This window comes from Danio rerio, chromosome 1, assembly GCF_049306965.1.
Source record: "Danio rerio strain Tuebingen ecotype United States chromosome 1, GRCz12tu, whole genome shotgun sequence".
Taxonomy (NCBI): domain Eukaryota; kingdom Metazoa; phylum Chordata; class Actinopteri; order Cypriniformes; family Danionidae; genus Danio; species Danio rerio.
This window is the reverse complement of record NC_133176.1, coordinates 60,596,309-60,619,787: the sequence shown is the minus strand read 5'-3', so window position 1 is coordinate 60,619,787 and position 23,479 is coordinate 60,596,309. Positions and strand designations below refer to the sequence as shown.

General features: G+C 39.8%; 1 protein-coding gene across 1 annotated transcript; it reads right to left on the bottom strand.

Annotated features, from left to right (window-relative positions):
* Positions 1-22,533, bottom strand: epn3b (epsin 3b). Its single transcript, XM_695043.10, has 10 exons — positions 22,430-22,533; positions 10,546-12,826; positions 9,794-10,142; positions 9,427-9,530; positions 7,816-7,893; positions 6,346-6,463; positions 5,383-5,559; positions 4,753-4,875; positions 4,306-4,536; positions 1-2,711 (listed from the first exon to the last, which is right to left on the bottom strand). The coding sequence occupies exons 2-10, from the start codon at positions 10,771-10,773 to the stop codon at positions 2,410-2,412; spliced, it is 1,710 nt and encodes a 569-aa protein (XP_700135.5). The 5' UTR covers positions 10,774-12,826; positions 22,430-22,533; the 3' UTR covers positions 1-2,409.
* Between the last annotated feature and the right edge of the window lie 946 nt (positions 22,534-23,479).

Sequence of the window (23,479 nt, the reverse complement as noted above, 5' to 3'; positions counted from 1 at the left end):
GCATTATGATAACTAAACTCTGTTTTGATCTTCAAGCAGTATAAATGATATAACCCACGCTCCTGCATGTAAAATGTCTTAATATTAGGTCCAGAATACAGTTAGCCAGCATTAAATGTGTATTGTCTTATTGAAAAAGTACTTTTCACTAAAGACAGAGTCTTCTGTAACAATCAAAGTCTTCAGTTGAGCTCTTCGGTGGATTCACACTGAATCTGAATCGCTGTAATCCACTTTTGAGTCTGCATGTTTAAAGCTGGGCAAGGAGTGTGACTCTGTTTGTTGGCTTATTAGACAAGTGCTTTCACAAAAACTTACTGTTCAGTAATGATCATAGTCTTAAAATGAGTTCTTTAGAGCATTCACACTGAATCTGAATCGCCTTAATCCGCTTTGAGTCTGCATGTTTAAAGCTGAATTTCAGGGCGAGGGGGTGTGACTGTGTTTGTTGGCTTATTGGATGAGTGCTTTCACAAAAACTCACTGTTCAGTAACAATCATAGTCTTTAGATGAGGTCTTCAGAGCATTCACACTGAATCTGAATCGCTGTAATCCGCTGTGAGTCGGCATGTTTAAAGCTGTATCTCAGAGTGAGGGGCTGTGGTTCTTTGTTGGCTTATTAGACAAGTGCTTTCACTAATAACTCACTGTTCAGTAACTATCATAGTCTTTAGATGAGGTCTTCAAAGCATTCACACTGAATCTGAATTGCTGTAATCCGCTTTGAGTCTGCATGTTTAAAGCTGGGCAAGTGGTGTGACTGTGTTTGTTGGCTTATTAGACAAGTGCTTTCACAAAAACGTACTGTTCAGTAACGGTCACAGTCTTAAGATGAGGTCTTCAGAGCATTCACACTGAATCTGAATCGATGTAATCCGCTTTGAGTCGGCATGTTTAAAGCTGTATCTTAGAATGAGGGGCTGTGGTTCTTTGTTTGTTGGCTTATTGGACAAGTGCTTTCACTAATAACTCACTTTTCAGTAACTATCATAGTCTTTAGATGAGGTCTTCAGAGCATTCACACTGAATCTGAATTGCCATAATCCAACTTAAGTCAGATGAAGGTGTTGTGGTTTCGGCTTTGGTGTTGTGTTTGATGATTTATAGGAAAAGCATTTTCACAAAATATTGAATTTTCATCAACAATCATAGTCTATAGTTCAGATTTCCAAACCCTTCACATGGAATCGGATTCACTTTAATCCAGTTTGAGTGTTCACATTTAAAGCAGTGTCTCAAAGGAAAAGTTTTTAGCACTGACCACCGTGGTGCTGTTTGTTTCACTAAAATGAACTCTTCAGTAACAATCATTGTGTAGATATGAGCTCTTCAGCGCATTCAAACTGAATCTGAATCACTTTAATCCAGTTTTGGTGTCCACATTTAAAGCAGTGTCTCAGAGAAAGGGGTCCTGGCTCTGTGTTAACTTTTTGGGAAAGTACCTTCATTAATACTGACTCTTCAATAACAATCAAAGCCTCCAGACAAGCTTTTCAGTGCCTTCATCAACAGTCATTTTCTAGAGATAAGCTCTTCAGACTGTTCACACTGAATCCGAATCAGTGTAATCCGGTTTGAGTCTGCATGACAAAAGCAGTGTCTCCAAGGAAGGGGTCAGAGCTCTGTGTTTGTCAGCTATTTGCAAAAGTATTTTTACTAAAAATAACTGTTCAATAACTATCATAATCTTCAGATGGGCTCCTTAGTCCATTCACACTGAATCTGAATCAATTTAATCCAGATATGGCGTCCAGATATATAGCAGTGTTTTAAAGGAAGGGGGTGTGGCTCTGTGTTTGTTGGCTATTGGAAATATACTTTCACTAATAATAACTTCAGTAACAAGCATAGTCTTCAGATGCGCTCTTCAGTGCATTCACACTGAATCTGAATCACTATAATCCAGTTTGAGTCTGCATGATTAAAGTCTCTGAGTAAGGGGTTGTGGCTCTGTGTCAGTTTTTTTTAGGAAAAAAACTCGTTATTTTTCACAAAAATAACTGTACAGTAACAATCATAGTCTTCAGTTGAGCTCCTCAGTGCTTTCACATTGAATCCGAATCACTTTTATTATGTTTAAGTGTCTACATATATAGCAGTGTCTTGGGGGATGGAGCTGTGGCTCTATGTTGGCTATTGGAAATGTACTTTCACTCAAAATAACTGTTCAGTAACAAGCATAGTCTTCAGATGAACTCTTTAGTCTATTCACACTGAATCTGAATCAGTGTAATCCAGATTGAGTCAGTATGATTAAAGCGGTGTCTCTGAGGAAGAGGATGTGGCTTTGTGTTGTTGGCTTATTGGAACTTTCGCTAAAAATAACTGTTCGGTAACAATCATAGTCTTCAGATGAGCTTCTCAGTGCATTCACATTGAGTTTGAGTGTTCACATTTAGAGCGGTGTCTCAGAGGAAGGGGTTGTGGCTCTGCTGTAGTCTCTGTCGGCTGGAGGGTGGCAGTGGGACAGGCGTGAGGGGCAGCAGCGGCTGGGGCAGGTTGCTGGGAAGCTCCAGCAAGCCGTGGTGAGGCTGTGTGAAGGACGAGGGCAAAGTTTGAGGTTTGTGTTGCAGGTTGGGCAGCGGCAGAGATGCGCTGTAGGACAGAGCGTGAGCCGGCAGAGGAGACGTGGAGTGAGGACGCATCTGATTCAGAGTCAGTCTGGGCTGCTCACAGTGGAAGGGGTTCGTGGGAGACGGCGTGCTCAGACCTGCACCAACAACAACAACAAACACAATGCAATTTTAATCAAGTTTCCAAAGCAAATATTTCCCATTTTTGTTTAATTTATGCTCAGGAATAGTGACTCTTTAACTAATAAATAGTCAATAAATAACTAAAAACACAGTACAATAAATATATGAGGTAAAATAAATAAAACATATAATTACTTTAGAGAAAAACAATATTAACCACTTAAACTCTGCTGCTATTTGGAGATTTCCACCTGGATTTTGCCTACCCAAATTTAAAAGTTTCTCAAATCCACATGCAGAGGTGTAAATGCAAAAATTTGGTATCATTTTAAAGAAAACCCTTTGAATTTTCATAAAACAATATTGAAAGTGTTTAAAATATCTGTATATGTCGTCTGTGTTATAATAAACACCTAAAAAAAGAGGCGCTTTTTGTATTTTTTTTATTAACTCAAATTTGAAAGTGTACCTTTTAGGTTCTGTGTGGTCTAGTGTGCTGTAATTAATTTTGGTGGTTCCTGCACATGTCTGTAATCAAAGGAAAAAATAAAAATGTCTCCACCATAATCTATGCAAAAGTTATTGCATTCCAACTGATGAGAGGTGCTGTACAAGCCACAGGGAGCGATCCTTGTTTTTTATATTTCACTATTCTTTTGTTTGATCAAACATAATTCACTGTGTTTGGAGCACGTCAGACATATAAAAGGATTACTTATGCACATCACCTCAAAAACAGAAAAGAATGGCCCAGAAGCACACAGCATAAGGTAAGAGATGACAGCTGTCTGTGCTATCTGGGGCTGCTTATTGATCACAAATGTATTGTTTACATTTCTGCGCCATGAAAACACCACAATTCATTCACCAACTGTTTGGCATATGAATATAATTCAGTAAAAAGAAAGATAGAACTGTATGAGCACCGGCAAGAGCTTTCATTTGAGCTATAACTTGTACATGTGTCATATAAACAAATATGAAAATTAACCAATGTAAAATACCTAGCTCGGAATTCCAAAATACTGTGTATTTAAGTGTAAATAACTTTTATACAGTAGAATAAAAACCAAAGTGATGCATGTGTGCATAAAATATGGATTCTACACTTTCAAACAACACCACTTACGGGGGTCTGGTGCAACGCTAGCCCTTTAAATCTGAAAGCGAAAGTCGATGATGTCACAGACCTGGTACCGGGTCCGCAGAGTTTAAGTGGTTAAAACACAAAATAAAATTACTAAAACTTAAATAGATACAATTAAAATAACACTATGCTGAAGATTCTAAAACTATTTATAAAAAAAAAAAATAGGGTACTGAAAAGAAAATAATTTTTAGCATTAATAAATGTAATTATATTAAGACTATTAGGTGGTAAAAAGCCTTCCTGACCATTTATTCACACTTTACTTGTTCCAAACCTGTATGAGTTTCCAGCATTCTTCAAAGTATCCTCTTTTGTTTTGAACAGAAAAAAGAAACTCTTAAGCACGTCTTAAATAAGTAAAGGGTGAGTAAATGATGACAGAACGTAAATTTTTTGGTGAACTATCCCTTTAAGGACTTTCAGAAAGTGTCTAAATCTGTCAGCGACAGTTCTCTGACCTGACAGGAAGGGGTTTTTGCTCTTGACCGGAGGATTTGTGGGGATCAGCGTGTCCAGGTTGACGAGGGACGCCGCGGTGGGTCCGAGAAATGCTTCAGGGGTCCGACACTGTCTGCGGGTCGCTGTGTCCAGAGGAGGCCCAAGGCGTGACAGGTCAAATGCCTCAGGACTGTCATTCTCTCGTCCGTTCACATGAACACCGAGAACCAGCTCTCCAAACTGATCACCATCTGAAACCAGAGATTGAGATCAGTTGCTGTTCAGTTCTTTCTATGTGATTTAAAAACTAAAAGGCTTTTATCGCCACCTGTTGGTTCGATATTCCCCTAAAAAGCATCACAGATAAAAAAAAAAATGAAGACTCCGTTTATAAATATCCCTGTGTAGGCGTGGACACCTTAGCTGAATGCAGAGGGAAATCTGTGTATATGTGTTCTGATGGGCACCTGCAGGACTCTCACAGCGAGGGCTGAACACTCGGTTTGGCCCCTCCCTCTCCAGTGGAAGCCCCTCCTCCTCCACCTGAAGCTCCTCCTCCTCGGGAATGGAGAATGGGTCCCTCCCACTCACTGACATTTACATATTTAAAGAGAAAAGCTGTATTAGAACGTAAAGGCTGTGTGTTGTAGCATCTAATCCAAAAATAAATAAATAAATAAAGGTAGTATGTAAAACGAGATGTAAAATGTTTATTTGAGTGGTTTATTCAAGCTTGGGACAGAAATATCTGCTCAAAATCGAAAAATGGAGTTGAAATTTGCCCTACTGTGAAATTGTAATTCTTTTACAAATATTACCAAGTGCTGTTTTTTAAACATAATAGCTTTAATAACTATTATATTACCTATTATTTATTATATTAACTATTATATAACATTACCTATATTCACTGAGAAACGGTTAAAAAAATATTCATTTAATAATATGCTGAGTGCTGTGATATAAATTGCCATTTTGACAGTACAGATTTCATACAGAAAACAACTTACTATGATGTAAACACATGCTGAATTTCAGGGCTATCAGTACTTGAACTTGATTAACATGTGGTCTGATTGGGTTTTATGATGTTGTACCTAATCTTGCTGGGCTCCTCCAGACTTTTTCATCCATAGTAGAGGTGGAGTTTGAAGGTGGGGCATCCCAGGGGTTGGTTGGTGATTGGCGGGTTCCCCACTGGCGGGCGGGACTACTGGAGGAAGGGCGGGCCATCCAGGGACTCCCAGCCACTGGGTTATTAGACTTTACTACAGCTGAAACACAGAACAAAACAATGAATAAACACTGTTATTAGGGCAAAAAGTAAACCACTAAAAGAATGTTAAGATAATAAATTCCACAATAAATATAAATAATCAGTGTAGATAATGTTTAATTTAAAAAGGCTCCACATTGTGATCTATGGATAATTTTTGCATATATTAACTATATATTGTTTTTTTTCAATGCTGTAAAAAGTTATCCGAATTCAGATGGAATTCCCCAAGACATTTTTCTTTTGTGTTGAAATGGTGTTAAAATAACGTTATGTGTTGTTTCCATATTGATAAAAGCAATAAACCAACGCTGATGCAACATTTAATGCAACATAATTTTTAAATATTAACAAATCAAATTGATCAATGTTGCCACATTAGAAATATCTGCAAAATCAAAGTTTTAGAATATAAAAAAAACAACAATCATGAGCATCAATAGAATTTCCAAACCAGTATTGATTAAACCAATGCATAAGAGTTTATTTGATTTCATTTTTCATTGATTTATTACACATTAAATAGTTCAAATTGCCACTATATGAGATTTTTAAAATACTTTTACTCCTTTAAGCTAATCTATCCTTGGCATTCGGCAAAATGTGATTATATTTTGATGTAACCTCAATGACAACATTGAAACAACACAAATACAACACTGAAACAACCCTTACAGCTGAACACATCAAATTAGTAGTTACATCAGATGTCATAATTATTACAGCTGACTGAACTGCAATCAATAGCTAGCTGGAATTATAAATGAGTGTGCTTGCATCTGACCGGAGGGCCCCCAGGGGTCAGCGGTGGCGGGACAGGAGGAGGGAGCATCCCAGGACTCGTCTCTCAGGGGTCCTGTAGGCGTGGAGCTGAATATATCCACCAGATCCATCATGGCGGACTGAAAGACAAGAGCAGCGTCAATGAAGACCACCAGTGTGTATGTGTGTTCTGGTTTTATGAGGACATGAATGTGTTTAATGACATCGGCATAATCTAGATATGACAATGTTGAGGTGGTTTATGGGGACATACCTTGTGTCTTTGTAAATCAAAACCGTTAAAAGTCATACTTACAAAGTTGGTATAGGAGTAGGACCATATAATAAGTGTTTTTTTATAGTATAAAGTACATTATGCCTCCAGAGAGTCCTCATAAACCACCAATACCAGTATATATACCAGAATAACAGTTCTGTGTGTGTGCTTATGTACTGGTATTACTGGTTTATGAGGACACAAATTTGTATAATGACATGGCTATGAACTAGTTATTACAACGTTGAGGTGATTTGTGGGGACATATCTTGTGTCTTTATAATCCAAAAACTGTTAAACATCATACTACTGTCCTTTAAAGTGCTTTGAAATATGCTAATTTTATTTAAAGTCTGACATTATCAACTGAAACTTAAACAAAGGCCAGGCACAGAGTAGCTCCTCCCCTTTGGGTTGGGTTATTATGGGTGGGGCCATATAATAAGTGGTTTTTACAGTATTAGATACATTATGCCTCTGGAGAGACCTCGTAAACCACCAATACCAACAGTTCTATGTGTGTGTGCTTATGTACTGGTATTACTGGTTTATGAGGACACAAATGTATATAATGCCATGGCTATGAACTAGTTATTACAACATTGAGGTGATTTATGAGGACATTTCTTGTGTCTCCATAATCCAAAACTGTTCAAAATCATACTTAGGTCCCTTAAAGTGCTTTGAAATATGCAATTTGTTTGACATAATCAACTGAAACCTAAAGAAAGGCCAGACATAGAGTAGCTCCTCCCCTTTGGGTTGGGTTATTATGGGTAGGGCCATATAATAAATGTTTTTTACAGTATAAAATACATTACGCCTCTGGAGAGTCCTCGTAAACCACCAATACCAGCATTTGTGTGTGTGCTTATGTACTGGTATTACTGATTTATGAGGACACATTTAGCTATCAACTAGTTATTACAACGTTGAGGTGATTCATGAGGACATATCTTGTGTCTTCAAAATCCAAAACTGTTCAAAATCCTACTTAGGTCCCTTAAAGTGCTTTGAAATATCCTATTTGTTTTTGAAGTTTGACATAATCAACTGAAACCTAAAAAAAGGCCAGACATAGAGTAGCTCCTCCCCTTTGGGTTGGGTTATTATGGGTAGGACCATATAATAAATGGTTTTTACAGTAGAAAATACATTACGCCTATGGAGAGTCCTCGTAAATCACCAATACCAATGTGTGTTTGTGTTTCTCACCTCTGGAGGGCCCGAGTGTCTCTCGCCCTCTCTCTCCTGTTGAACAGGAGGGTCGTCACCATGTCGGCTGCGCTGATCCTGAAGCACAACACACACACACACACACACACACACACATTAGTGAAGGAGCAGCGGTGCATTCCCTTCAGACCCATAAAAGATCTCCAGAAAAAAAAAAGTTGGCATTTCTGTGTGGAGTTTGCATGCTCTCCGCATGTCGGTGTGTGTTTCCTCCGGGTGCTCCGGATTCCTTCACAGTCCAAACACATGCGCTATAGGGGAATTGAACTAAGTTGGCCTTAGTGTAGTGTATGGGTGTTTCCCAGTACTGGGTTGCAGCTAAAAGGGCATCAGCTGAGTAAAAACTATGCTGGAATAGTTGGCGGTTCATTCCCCTGTAGCTACCCCTGATAAATAAGGAACTAAGCTGAAGAAAAATGAAATGAATGAATTCTGAAGTGGTCGTGATATCAATACAGCACATGTTCATTAGCACTGTATATTGAATTATTGAAGATGTGCAGTTGTTTATGTCTGCTCAGCTCTGATCTCCTCCTCCGCCTCAACAATAGCAGGAGTGCAGTGATTGGCTGAGCTGGACAGGAGTGTTTAAAGCTTGAGCACAGTGATTGGCTAAGCTAGACAGGAGTGTTTAGATCTCGAGCACAGGGATTGGCTGAGCTGGACAGGAGTGTTTGGAGCTCAGCGCTGTGCTGGATTTGGGTTAATGTGTGTTATTTTGAGCAGCGTGTGGTTTCTGCTCCTCCACTCAGTCCTGCGGGACGCAAATATTCAGAAACAGCAGCAAAGGTCAACAGGAAAACTCCTCCAGCTCGTCTTTCTGCTCACGCTACACTGAAAGATGAACATTACACACACACAGACACACACACACACACACACACACACAAAGATGCAGAGTGATGCACACACACAAATACACACAGACAGACACACACACAGACTGACACACACTGACCGACACACACTGACATGTAGACACAACCAAACATATAAACACAAAAACAAACACACACACACGTACACACACACACACACACACACACATGCAGATACACAAACACAAATGCACACAGACACACAAATAAACACAGATGCACACACACACATACACAAAGAAACAGAGAAACACAAACACATACAAAAGCATGCAGATACACACAAACACGCACACACATACACAAATACGCGCAGACGTGCACACACACACACACACACACACACAAAAACATAGATTCACACATACATACAAACACACATACACACATATACACAGACACATAGACACACCAGCTTAAATGTTGTATGTGTGTGGGTTTAGAGGTTTGTGTGTGGGTGTTTGTGGAGGTTTGTGTGTGTTTCACGTGTTTGTGTTTGCTGTACCAACTTGAATGAAATGTTTTGGTTTGTGTGGGTTTCTGCAGGTGTGTGTGTGTGTGTGTGTGTGTGTCTGTTTGCTGTAGCTGATCATCATCAGTTGTGTGTGTGTGTGTGTTTTTTGGAGGTTGTGTGTGTTTGTTTATGAAGGTTAGTGTGTGTGTGTGTGTGTATTGTACTTGTTTATCAATGTATGTGTGTGTGTGTGTGTACCTCTCTGCTCATGGCCAGAGCTAGCTGCAGCTGAAGCTCTTCTTCTCCACTCGTCTGCGGCCGTGTTTGCTCCAGATCAGACGCCCTGGGGGACGAGGAGGAGGCTGACGCACACACACACACACACGTACACACACACAGTTTCATTTGATGGCTCTGTCATAATCCATCAGCATCTTCCCTCACTTATACTGTCAGTGTGTGTGTGTGTGTGTGTGTGTGTGTGTGCGTGTGTGTGTGTGTGTGTGAATTAAAAACTCAAAACTAAAGCATGTATATTATATTAAATACTATAAACTACGCGACTATAATCCACTAGAGCATGTTCACAGGCAGTGTTCTCAGTTGTGTTTACGTGCAGACTCACAGTTGAAGGATGACGGGGATCCTCTGGAGTGGTTGAACTCTTCCCCGTACAGAGCTGCCATGCTGGGCTGACTGCTGCGTCTGCTGGGGTACGCTGGTGGAGCTCCTGCCGCCATCATCCTCTCTTTGGTCTTGAGTGCCTGCGCTCGCTCCGCCCGCAGCCGGTCCTCGTCCCGCAGCAGTGCCACCAGCTGCTTGGCCTTCTCGCGCACGTTGACGCCCTGATCGCGCCCGTCCCGGTCCACATACTGGAAGTCTCGGAGCGTCTGGATGGTGAAGGCGTTCTCTCGACACTGCTGCGCCACACGCTCCGATCCCGTCTTGGCCAGATAATCCAGCAGCGTCAGAGCCTGGAGGACACACACACACACACACGAGCAGATAAACACACATTTAACTCCATTATTTTAACACACATTGGGTAGCACTGTCGCCTCACAGCAAGGAGGTCGCTGGTTCGAGCCCTGGCTGGGTCAGTTGGTGTTTCTGTGTGCAGTTTGCATGTTCTCCCCGTGTTGGCGTGGGTTTTCCCTGTGTGCTCTGGTTTCCCCCACAAGTCCAAAGACATGTTAGTGTATGAATTTTAATGCAAGAGTGTATGGATATTTCCCAGTACTGGGTTGCAGCTGGAAGGGCATCCGCTGCATAATAACATAAGCTGGAATAGTTATCGGTTCATTCCGCTGTGGCCACCCCTGATGAATGAAAGGACTAAGCCGAAAAGAAAATGAATGAATGAATAGTGCCGGTCACCTTGTAGACGTGTCTCCAGTTCTTGCCGTGGTCGTTCAGCCTCTTCCACACCATGGCCATGACCTCGCTGAAGGCCACCACGCTGAAGGTGAGCTCGGCGATCTCCGACATAAGGGAGCTGGACGGGCCCCAGGGGTCATTAGAGGTCGCCTCGCGCACCTTGATCTCCGCATCCGAGTAATTGTGCACGATGTTCTTCACCTGCCGCCGCAGAGCCGAGGTCGTCATCACGAGTGTGTGTGTGCAGTGGTTTAGCTATACTTGTGAGGACTCAGCTGTCCTATAGCGAGATTGAGCATAGAACTTATTCTTCATGTACGAGCGGACACAAGCATTGGACTCTTTTTGACTTAAGACGTCCGCTCTTGTTCACTTCCATTGATTTTTAGATGATGAAAGCAGCTTGTTCTGCTGTTTGATGTTGCAAACTGATCTTTTTCTTATATTGCTATTCTACTTTTCATGTATAGTCATTAACACACGTTTGTAAAGTGAGTAGTTTGACAGCTTTCTGCCATTTATTATTCATAGTCATCAGAATCAGAAGTTCCAAAACAATCGCACAAACGAGCGCACTTCCACCCTGCCAAATAAGGTCAATAGTGAGAAATCAAAACGACCCACTAGTGCTGACATTTCACTGCTCCTCACTGATTAAAAAGCTTATAAATAAAAATCTCTAATGATGTTTCTGTCATGTTTGGTTTTGGGGTAGGCTATAGATATTATCATTTACCTGCTATAAAAAAAAACAATGGAAGTCTATGTAATGTCCTTACTAAGATAGTTGCATGTTTTATCCCTTTGTCATTTGTGACTTCACTGTTTTTGTATGTGTGATGATGTGTTTTCAATTTTAGGTTGCCTAAAAATCTGGCAGAGGGCAACAGATAAAAATTAGCCCTTGTGGCTAACTCTGGCTAATTTACAGTTTTACTGTTTATTAATGAGCATTGTCCCTGTTAAATAAAATAAATAAATAAATAAAAACTTCTATATCGAGATATTGAGATCAAAATGACCCTCTAATGTTGACTCTTCACTGCTTCTCGCTAATTTAAATCCTTATAAATAGAAAATATTTATGTTTTTATTAGGGTTTGGTTAAGGGGTACAGCTAGGCTATAGATATTATCATTAACTGATATTACAAAAACAATAGAAGTCTATGTACTGCCCTTACTGAGAACCTGTGTGTATGTGTACTGGTTTAGCTATACTTGTAAGGGCTCACTTATACAGTGAGATATGAAAACCACCCACTAGTACTGACATTTTACAACTCCTCACTAACTAAAATGCATTAAAAAGGGAAAGAAATATGCTTTTATTAATATCTAATGATGTTTCTATTAGGTTTGGTTTAGTTAGGGTGTAGACAGTGTCATTAACCTAATATAAAAACAATGGAAGTCTATGTAATGTCCTCACTAAGATAGTTTGAGAAACCCCTGTGTGTGTGTGTGTGCACTGGTTTAGCTATACTTGTGAGGGCTCACTTATATAGTGAGATATGAAAACCACCCACTAGTGTTGACATTTCACTGCTCCTCGCTAATTAAAATGCTAAAAAAGGGAAAGAAATATGCTTTTACCAGTATCTAATGATGTTTATGTGAGGTTTGGATTAGTTAGGCTGTAGACAGTGTCGTTAACCTAATATAAAAACAATGGAAGTCTATGTAATGTCCTCACTAAGATATTTAGACAAACCTGTGTGTGTGTGTGTATGTGTGTGTGTGTACTGGTTTAGCTATAATTGTGAGGGCTCAGTTGTCCTATATCAAGATAGTGAGATCAAAATGACCCACTAGTGTTGATATTTCACTGCTACTTACTAATTTAAATGTTTATAAATGGAAAGGAAACGTGTTATTATTGGGGTTTGGTTTAGGGGCTATAAGCCAGGCTATCGATATTATTATTAAACTGATGAAAAAAAAACAATGGAAGTCTAAGTAATGTCCTTACTGAAATAGACAGCAAACCTGTGTGTGTGTGTACTGGTTTATCTATACTTCTGAGGACTTAAATACTGAGATATGAAAACCACTGACTAGTACTGAAATTTCACAGCTCCTCACTAATTAAAACACTTATAAATAAGCCAGAACATGTTTTATTAGTATCTAATGATGTTTCTGTGAGGTTTGGTTTAGTTAGGGTGTAGACATTATCATTAAAGGTGTGTGTGTGTGTGTGTGTGTGTGTGTGTGTGTGTGTGTGTATCTCTGGCCTCCTGCTGTCAGTCAGATGAGTCAGGCTAAACACAGAGAGACACCTAAAACAGAGAGAAACAGAGAATAAATAAATAACACAAACACTGCTTTTCTGTTCTGCAGACACACACACACACACACACACACACACACACACACACACACACACGCACACACTGACTCAGAGTTTCATGCAATGCTAGTTTTATTCTCTATATTGGAATACAGTCATTAAGTTGTCATGGCAACAAACACAAGCAGATACACAGATATGGAAAGCAGCAGGAGCCCATCAGAACATTCCCTGCATTTATCATTCATAGTTGTGCTTTTGAGTGCAATTTCAGTTTGCTTTTATTATGTAAACTCCTGATGCAGATATATGGCATGCATGATGTAATGCATGATGCTCGATTGGTACTAATGGGAAATAGGAAATCTCCCCCACACCATTACACCACCACCACCAGTCTGAACTGCTGATACAAGGCAGGATGATCCATGCTTTCATGTTGTTGATGCCAAATTCTGACCCGACCATACGAATGTGGCAGCAGAAATGGAGACACATCAGATCAGGCAACGTTTCTCCAATCTTCTATTGTCCAGTTTCTGAAATACTCAGAGCAGCCCGACTGGCACCAACAACTGTGCCACGTTCAAAGTCACTTAAATCCCCTTTCATCCCCATTCTGATGCTCGCTTTGAACTGCAGCAGATCCTCTTGACCATGTCTACATGCCTAAATGCATTAAGCTGCTGCCACGTGATTGGCTGATTATAAATTTAAGTTAACGAGCAGTTGTACCCAATAAAGTGGTCTGTTAGTAGGGTAGGTCCGATAGACGATGCCATCGTCCATCGCCGATGGCCAATAGCCAACTTGATGCTGAGCCGGCATCGCGACCCATCGCCCCGCCCCCATCCCAAAGCCGCTTGCGAAAAATACACACTGAGGCCCTGTTTACACTCATACGTCTAAGTGTAAAATGCCATTTTAGAACAAAAATGATCCACATCCACACTGTTTTCCCAAGCATTTCTGAACAGCCCTCCGTCCGCTGAAAACGCACATCACGTGACCACACACACACTTATAGCCACACGCTGTCATGCGCTCCTCTGAGCTCCAGGCAGAGAGCAGCGCACGTCGGAGAGTTTATGAAAGATGTGCCGCTGGATCGCGTCTCACTACAGTTGTTTAACGTGATATTTAGACATCCCAAGTCTCCTGGAAGTTCCGGGAGTTTCTATGCAATTGTGGGAGTCATATTGCCTGCAAACGAGTTGCCACCCCCCCGCATTTTTTTAAATGATGAAGATGCCATCGTCCATCGCGATGCTTCACATTAGACGTCGTACGATGCCAAATTGGTCCACATCGCCCAACTCTTTCTGTTAGTGCAGATGCTCTCAACTGTTTTGGCCATGGCACCCACATTTTTACATGGTCACCAAGCCGCGACCCAAATTTTTAGGAACTATAATACAATTTTAGGAATTATACTTAATTTGTATTGATTTGTTAACATAAACAAGTACTGACAGATAAATCATAAGAAGTTCACCAAGACTTACAAACAATATTTCATTGTTGTCATTTAACAAAATGGATCAAATTATAGAAATATTACAAAGTAAAAACGACAAATACTGTTAATAATAAACTGTTAAAAAAACATGTCTGGTTTCTAAATGTTGTTTTAATTTAGAAGGTTTCATGAGAGCACCTCACTACATATGACACCGAGGCTTTAAGTCTTTTTTGTTAACAATATATATATATCTATACTTTATATATTCGGGGTCGTACTTACGCTTGATATTTGTTGCAATAATTAAATGAAATTTCACATGTCAAACAGTAGGGTTGTCGCGTACACATTTCAAAATAAAAGTCCGGTATAAGTGTAACGGAGGCCAGCTAGTGTGTGCTGTGCAGGTAAACCTCACTCCTCTGACCTCTAAAGGTGCTCTAGCGACAGGCGCTAGGGGACATGGTCTTTAGACTCCTTGTTAGAGCAAACGACTCCCATGCAGAAGGTCGCCAGTTCGAAACCAGCTTGGAGCGGGTTGGGTGGTGTAGAGCCGGTGGGGTTACATTGGTGCTGTGACCCGGATGGGAGTGAGGTTTAGGGGGGTGAGTGTAACGGAGACCAGCTAGTGTGTAGTGTGCAGGTAAACCTCACTCCTCTGACCTCTAAAGGTGCTCTAGCGACAGACGCTAGAGGCCATGGTCTTCAGCCTCCTTGTTAGAGCAACCGACTCCCATGCGGAAGGTCGCCGGTTCAATACCAGCTCGGAGCGGGTTGGGTTGTGTAGGACTGGCGGGGTTACATAAGCAAAAATAAGTAAAAAATGTTACTTTTGTTGTTTTGTTTTTGAACACACACTCCGCGACCCACTGAAAATGTTAGGAGTCTAACCCACCAGTTGAGAAACACTATGTTAGTGTATATTGCATCACCAAAAATGACTGAGGTCATGTCCATGTGTAGTGCGATAAGTCCATATACTGATTATTGTGACAGGCCTAATTTACACATGCAGATGTTTTCCTGAAAAGTCTCCATTTCCCTGTATAAATAACAGCGTGAGTTGAGTGATTACTGTTGTATTGATGTGAGGCCTGTGGAGGGTTAATGAGCTTTTCAAGGCAGCTCTGCTAATTAAACATGCCTCTTCATTTGAGGGATCACCATTTGCAGGATCATCAATAATTCATCCAGCTCTCCAGTTTGCACTTATCTTAAAATAAATAAAAACACAGGAGGGGAAGTGGGTCGACAGAAGAGACGAGTGTTATCTGTCCAGTCCAGATTCAAGCAACTGTCCTTCAGACTAAAGGTAAGTCATAGGCTCAGTATATTAAATACAGATGCAGTCAGAATTATTCACCCCCCTGTTTATATTTTTTCCCTAATTTCTGTTTAACGGAAAGAAGAGCACATTTCTAATCATAATAGTTTTAATAACTCATCTCTAATAACTGATTTATTTTATCTTTGCCATGGTGACAGCACTCAATATTAGACTAGATATTCTTCAAGACACTAGTATTCAGCTTAAAGTGACATGTGAAGACTTAACTAGGTTAACAAAACAAACAAAAGTAAACGTGATCGTGCATCGAGTTCAGTGCATCTGTGATTCCCGAAAGCATCTGCTGAATGAATAAATGTGTGTTTGAGTCACAGACGTGAGTCACAATGTTATCAGCCCACACGCGCGTGCAGTGAATCACGGAGGCACATTTACAGTGCAGTGATCTGTCATTCAGATACGAGCAGAGACTGAAGGGTTAATAGAGTTTTTCAGTGTTAATCACACTCACAGCAGCTGTTCATTCACTGAAACTATCACACTAAGAGCTCTGAGGCGCCACTGTAAGACACGCACGCTGTAAATAAAGAAAAACTACACATCAACCCTCAAACTACTTTACAAAAGAAGTAGTCCGGCTTACAGTATTTTGAAAAGAAACGACAACACTGGGATGTTTTGTTTTCTGCAATATACATTAAATACAATTTCATCAGATGACTTGAATGTCTCAGTTTGGAAAGAATTGACCATTTTATATCGATTGAGATTATTTTTAGGACAGTTAATCAAGCTATTACTCATGATATTACTGTATTCGTTCCTCATTGTTATTTTACTGCATTGAAATAAATGGAGTTAAATAAAATTGTGTGCTTTAAAATGTTCAAAAAGCTGCAAAGCCTAAATACGTCTGACAACTCACTGCATCACTAAAACTGCCGAATATGACTCTGAAGCAATTTAAAACAAAACAGATTCATCTTACATCCAAAATTGGGCACGTACATACAAGCAAAAAGACTTGTCTTTGACACTAATATGACCTCATAGATCATTTTTGAAAAATTACAGTAAAATAAAATTAAAAGCTATTTTGTTCCACTACGATATATATATATATATATATATATATATATTAGGGCTGTAATCATGTAGGATTACTTGTTGCACATCTGTGTGGATTGTCAAGACATATTCCCTCATCAATTCGATAAACTCAATCTCAACATGTATGAAGGACGTAAAAGCCTGCCATGTGAAAAACCGCGCCGATCTTTTGAATTGAACACGAGTAGAGGTGAGGGACTGTAGCAGAGAAAATGAAAGTAGCCGCCCCCATGACGTCATTTAGCGGACCTAGTTAAAAACCAGACAGATCAGGCAGCATAATACAGAGAGTGGAGCAAAGCGCATCCAATGATCGGAATTTAAACGGGGGAAAAAGAAAAATTAATTAAATATATTATTTTATATTAGACACACATCTGGTGCTTGTATTTGCTCCTGCTATACATCCACAACTTCACACATTGGGTTAAATTAGGCTTTACAGTTTCCATGTTCAGTCCTTTTCTTCCACTGTATCTTTTTAAGAAAAGGCAGCAGCATTACAACCTGTCATTCAATCAGAAGACAAAGTCAAAGCCGAGCTGACAGCCAATCTTTCCTAGGCTCAGCAAAACTTGCAAAAAATACCCCTGTATTCCTGCAACTGCAATATTTATACAAATATTTCTTATTCAAATCTTCAGCAACGCTATTTACCTCGTGATATTGTTTTACATTTATTTATACCTTGACCAATTTTTGTATGACATGGCCATTAAAAATACAGTGTTCCTTAACCAGATGGTTTTTCAAGTTACTTTTAAAGAGAGTGTTACTTCAGTCATGTTGTAATGTTTTGAGAAGACTAGTAACACAATAAAAAAAATCGAAATCGAAATCGTGAATGGGTCAAACTTTATAAAAAACCTAGATTTTTTTTTTGCTAAATCGCCCAGCCCTATCATATAAATATATATACACACACACATGGTTTCCGCTAAAATTCACCAAAATTCATCCTGCCACGGCTACATTACAGCTTCTTATTCAAAATATTAAATCGTTTTTAAATAGCGGTTTAAAATCGCACCGAAAACGTATTAAAAGGAAAGTGAATATTAACAGCACAAACTTTTCTGTGACCATAATAGTGCTGTGCGTTCTGTTTAACCCTTCAAGGTGACGTGCTGACAGACTGACAGGTGCGTGATGCGTGAGGCCAGCAAACACGGCGTAGCTTTCAGTTATGATGAACACAGTTTCCATAATTATACTTTATTTATGGATAAAGGTATGTGGCTCTTCATATAATGACTTTATCTTGCTAAAGTTTATAGTCGTTTCACTTTACTTCAGGACACATTAATGCCGCGGTCCGCTCCGCAAGTCTATTGGAGACATTCATAGATATTCCTAGCAAATCTAATAAATGTTGGAGACATACTCGCTACATAAACGCACTAAGGCCGTACTCACACTAGGTACAGTTGCCCCGAACCGGGCCAAAGCAAGCTTGTCCCCCCTTCCGTCTCCCCCGACGGCCCGCACTCACACCACAATCGGGCCTCAGCACGCTTACGTCATCGCTGCTGCGCTGTTTAGTTAGAAGCGCTCTCTCACTCAGCAGCACAGTGGAGGTTTCTCTAGTTATATCATTTTAGTCGTTTGATATGCAGTGACATGCAGTCAAATATTTCACCAAACAGTCCTTTGGGATGCTTTGACACGCAGTCAGATATTTCGCTGAACAGATCCGCCACTTTTGGCGCTCATAATCATAAAGCCCTCGTGCTGCAGGAATGAGGAGGTCTGCTGAAGGTGCGCAGCTGTCGTGCAGTGAGGGTTATGCGTCTTTTATAAACTACGGCAGAACAGTAGGAATGATTAATAAATCCATATGAAACAGTCCCTTAAAAGTCACGTCTTGCTTTCAGTTTCAAAGCCCAAGTGAACTGCGCTCAGGCCCACCTCTTCCAACTGGGCCAGGGCCGGCCAAATGAACCGTGCTTGAGCCCGATTCAGCGCACTCACACTTTTCAAACGATCCGGGAAACGGGCCTGGGCATGGTACAGATGGCATAGTGTGAGTAGGCCCTTAATCGCACTTGAGCAGCGTATATTTGAGGGCGCGCAAGAAGTTTTGTGCACGAACAGAGGAAATCAGCAGTCAAGCAGAGATTGACATGCCTCGTAGGCTATTACATGAATGCAATCTCGACTTAATACTGCACCCACGACATCTGTCAATGAAATAACGCCAGATGTAGTGGTAGATCTGTGTAAAATGCCCAACAGAGTGTGCCGCCACAGCTGGAAAAAATCCTAGTATATATATATATATTTTTTTTTTACTGTATATAAAAAGAAATGTCTGCCTTAAAATCAATCTGAATGCATAATGAGGATTAAAATAAATAAGTCAGAACATTTTAAGTTAATTATTTAAATGGTTTAGTTTTAATTTAAATGTTTAGAACAGATATAAAATTATTATTGTATACAGCACTTTAATTATTATTCATTTTTTCAGCTCATATGATTAAATGATGACAGAATATTCATTTAAAGGGTGGACTGTCCCTTTAAGTGTTGTACTGTTAATATTCTGCTGTACTCTATATTGGTGTGATGCTCTCAGCTGACCTGGCGGTGTGTGTGTGTGTGTGTGTGCCCTTCACGTGAGCGGTGTTTGTGTGTGTGCAGCAGAACTGAATCCTGCACATTCACACACACACACACACACACACACACACACACACACACACACACACACACACACACTGTCCTTCATCTGACTGATCATCTGAACTCGGTGTTCCTCTGAGAGCTCACCGTTTACTCACAGTTCAGGCTGGATGACACTACAGTGCAAAAGAAATATAAATGCTTTCCTTATTTAAGACAGTTTAGCCTACCCAATTCGGGGAAACCGGAGCACCCGGAGGAAACCCACGCGAACGCAGGGAGAACATGCAAACTCCACACAGAAACGCCAACTGAACCAGCCGAGGCTCGAACCGAATTGTGCAGACCTGTATGCTTTTATCAATATAATGATCATGTTTTATATACTAACTATTAATGCATTTAATAATCTCTGATTTCAATATATAACACTAGACAGCCTCATTTAAATAACGACCAATCATAACGACCGGAGTGTCTGATGCCTTCGGGAGTCCTGATTGACCTGTGTAGAGGATATAAACACACCTGATATAAACAAACACTACTGTGCTACATTCAAGAAGAAAACAGAGCACAGTAAAGTGTATTTGTGAGTGTATGAAGAGTCAGTGTGTGTGTGTGTGTGTGTATGTGTGTGATCTGCTCCCCAACGTGACACACTTTCATCAGCTCATCCCCACAGACACGGTTAATTCTGTCTACGGCCTTTTATGCCGGCTTTATTGAATTATTATCCTTCATGTATCTGCGGTGATCAGAGATTCATCACATTACTGTGAATTAGTCACCGAAAATAGTAAAAAGCCTGATATCGATTAGAAAAGTGTTCTCCTGTCGTGTTGTGGAACCATTTTAAAATACTTTTGATGTGGTTGGAGTAACCGCTCACTGTGATTGGCTAAACAGAAGACACTATAAATATAAATAAAATAAAAAATAAACAAAGGACGTAGTGACGCAGTAGATAGTGCTGTCGCCTTACAGCAAGAAGGTCGCCGGGTCGCTGGTTCAAGCCTCGGCTCAGTTGGCGTTTCTGTCTGGAGTTTGCATGTTCTCCCTGTGTTTGCGTGGGTTTCCTCCGGGTGCTCCGGTTTCCCCCACAGTCCAAAGACATGTGGTGCAGGTGAATTGGGTGAGCTAATTGTCCGTAGTGTGTGTGTGTGGATGTTTCCCAGAGATGGGTTGCGGCTGGAAGGGCATCCACTGTGTAAAAACGTGCTAGATAAGTTGGTGGTTCATTCCGCTGTGGCGACCCCGGATTAATAAAGGGACTAAGCCGACAAGAAAATGAATGAACACAGGTTCATTCTGAATACATAGCCTTATATACATTTCTGGAGATCGCAAACTATGCAGCCAAAGGTACGGATGGCTTTTCCGCTGTTACCAGTTTTTCTAGTGGCTCGCTGCCTACGTCAGCAGACTTAAGACGCAGAGAGGAGTTGACCATGACAACAAGGTTTGAGTTTGGAAAAGAACGGTTCCAGAAAGTGGGGCTGACAAAAACAGAATCCAAAAACTAAAAATAAAGAAGTAAATAACAGGGTGAGAATGTGGTAAACATGGTAAAAATCAAAGGGCTTTTTTCTGGATTGCTTTTGAAAACACTGTCTGCTGCGTTTAGGGAAGTGAGTGGGTGGGTCAATGTGTGCTTTTGAAAACACTATTGGTTGGGTTTAGGGAAAAAGGAGAGGGGGCCATTCGATCGGTCAGTCAGTCTCTGCTGGATTTAGGTGAAAACAGCAAGAGTGAATGGCAGTTGGGAGAGAAATTTGAGATGTGAAAAAGCATGCACAGCAGCCTCTGGTGGATTCGTAAAAACAAAAACAGCAAAAAATAAATAAATAAAAAAAGTAGCTCCTGGTGCATATTTGGTGCACTCCACAATTGTATATAGGGGTACGTTTTCAGAATGAGCTTGTGTCGAATCTTTACAAATCTGTTAGGAAGGCCTAAAAACACTGCACACAAATTCGAAGCAGCCCTGTGACGATTTGCAAATGCAGATTCAATGATCCATAAATACATCTAACAACATTCATAAATGCATAATTACCTGATATACAAATATTTGTTTCAACATTTTACATTTATTGAGGTGAATTCCTTTGTGTCTGGAAGAATACTTAAGCTTTCATTGCTGTATTCATTTTGTAAATATATGAACTGTGCTGTACATTTATAGAATTTTGTTTTGTAAACGATTATTTTAAGACTAGTTTAGCTCCTTTCTGACTTAGAAATGTAATAAACAAATAAATAAGGTGCTGATTTAAGTGAGTTTCTAAAATTTAATTGAGTTTTACAATGCTAAAAAGCCATTTTAAGTCAAAGCAAAGTGAATCTTTCTATAATGTGATGTAACATTTAAAGTCATAATATAGATGTTTTTCCTTTTTGAGTTGCACGATGAAGTCCTGAAGCATTACACTCTTCGCAGAACCTTCTCTAGTGTTTTGATGCTCTGTGTTTCTTCATAAAGCCAATAATGAAAAGATGACGCTCTATAAAAGCCAGATAGCTTTCACTGTAACTTAAGTATGGGTGATTTCTAGAAATAATACACTACTCTGACCTATAAACCAACCCTAAGCACATTTCTAAATCTCCAGAGATCCACACAGAACACATATTAGGGTAAATTTGGTTTTATATTTGCTCATTCAAACCTTAATAATATAATTATTAATCTAAATAAATCATATTAGCAGCCAACGACTATAAAAGTACAACACTGTTGAGTAAATTAAATAGTGCTAATGTGGTTTTTAAGTCATGCTTGCATGTGATTTCAGACCCAAAATTCATAGTAGCTTAGTAAACAATATAAAAGCATGTCAGACAAATGTCACTGTTCAAAAATGAACGAATGTGCAAATATATAAACCAACCTTACCTCGATCTGCACACATACATGATAACACACACACACACACACACAACAGAAATAGACTGTGTATATGCTCCAGTAGGCCTTCAGATCGTGCATGGAGCATCACAAAACCCTTCTGACAGATCAATAGTATCCTCTCACACACACACACACACCGACAGATACTGTATGCGCATGATCCGCAGGGTTAATGGAGAAGATAAACGCTTACCTGCAGCATCTCACCGAGTCCGGAGAGAGGGAGAATCTGCGGTCGGTCTACGGGAGAATGATCGCTGGATGCGGCGGCAGTGTCTCCGTTGGTGTGGACGGAATGATCCATGTACCGTACACACGCTCTCACACACATGCGGTGTGGAGGCACGACTCTAGCCGTCATCACGAGAGAGAAAGCGAGAGAAATAGAGGGAGGGATGGAGAGAGAGAGATGGAGGGAGGGACTGACGCTCTGCGCACTCAGCATTTAACCGCATCACTGCCAGCATCTCTAAAAATATATACAAATGTGTTATAATATAATACATATAAAATATAATTATAAAAAAATTAATAAAATAATTATCAGTATATTACTCTACAGTAAATGCTAAAACAGATATACATGTCTAAAATACCAGTGATTTATAGTCTTTTTGAACCGTACGTACTGTAAATTATGTTGTTTTATCTTATTCTAGTTGCTGTTTTCTATAAGTTTTATAATACAATACACCAGATTTAAAGTACTAAAATATCCTATAAGGCCTACAGCATTTATTAATCATCAGTTCACTGTATTTAGGTCAATGCTGTAGAAATGTTGTATATGCTATTATAATACAGTATAGTTCTCTTGAAAAACACCAGCATTACTATAGTAGCTTATTTTATTACACTTCATAGTACATAACGATACAGCTAAAACGTTTCATTAGTTATTAAACCATATTAACATGCCATACAAATATAAATTGATTAGTAATGCAATAAGTGTCACGTTGTCTAATCACATCAGTGTAAATATACAAATTTATTAGACGCACTTTACTGGCAGCAGCACTACTGGCTAATATTCATTCATAATCTCATTCTTCGGTGAATAAATCAGACAAAATATAAAACTAAACTGTAGAAACTTAACATTAGATATTAAGGTATATATTTTAAGTACAATACAATACACTATTATATGTTACTGCTGTTATAAACAGCAGAAAACGAACTCACCTTTCTTGATCCGACTGTTGTCTGTTGGTTACCGTTAATATGTTTAACCGTTAAA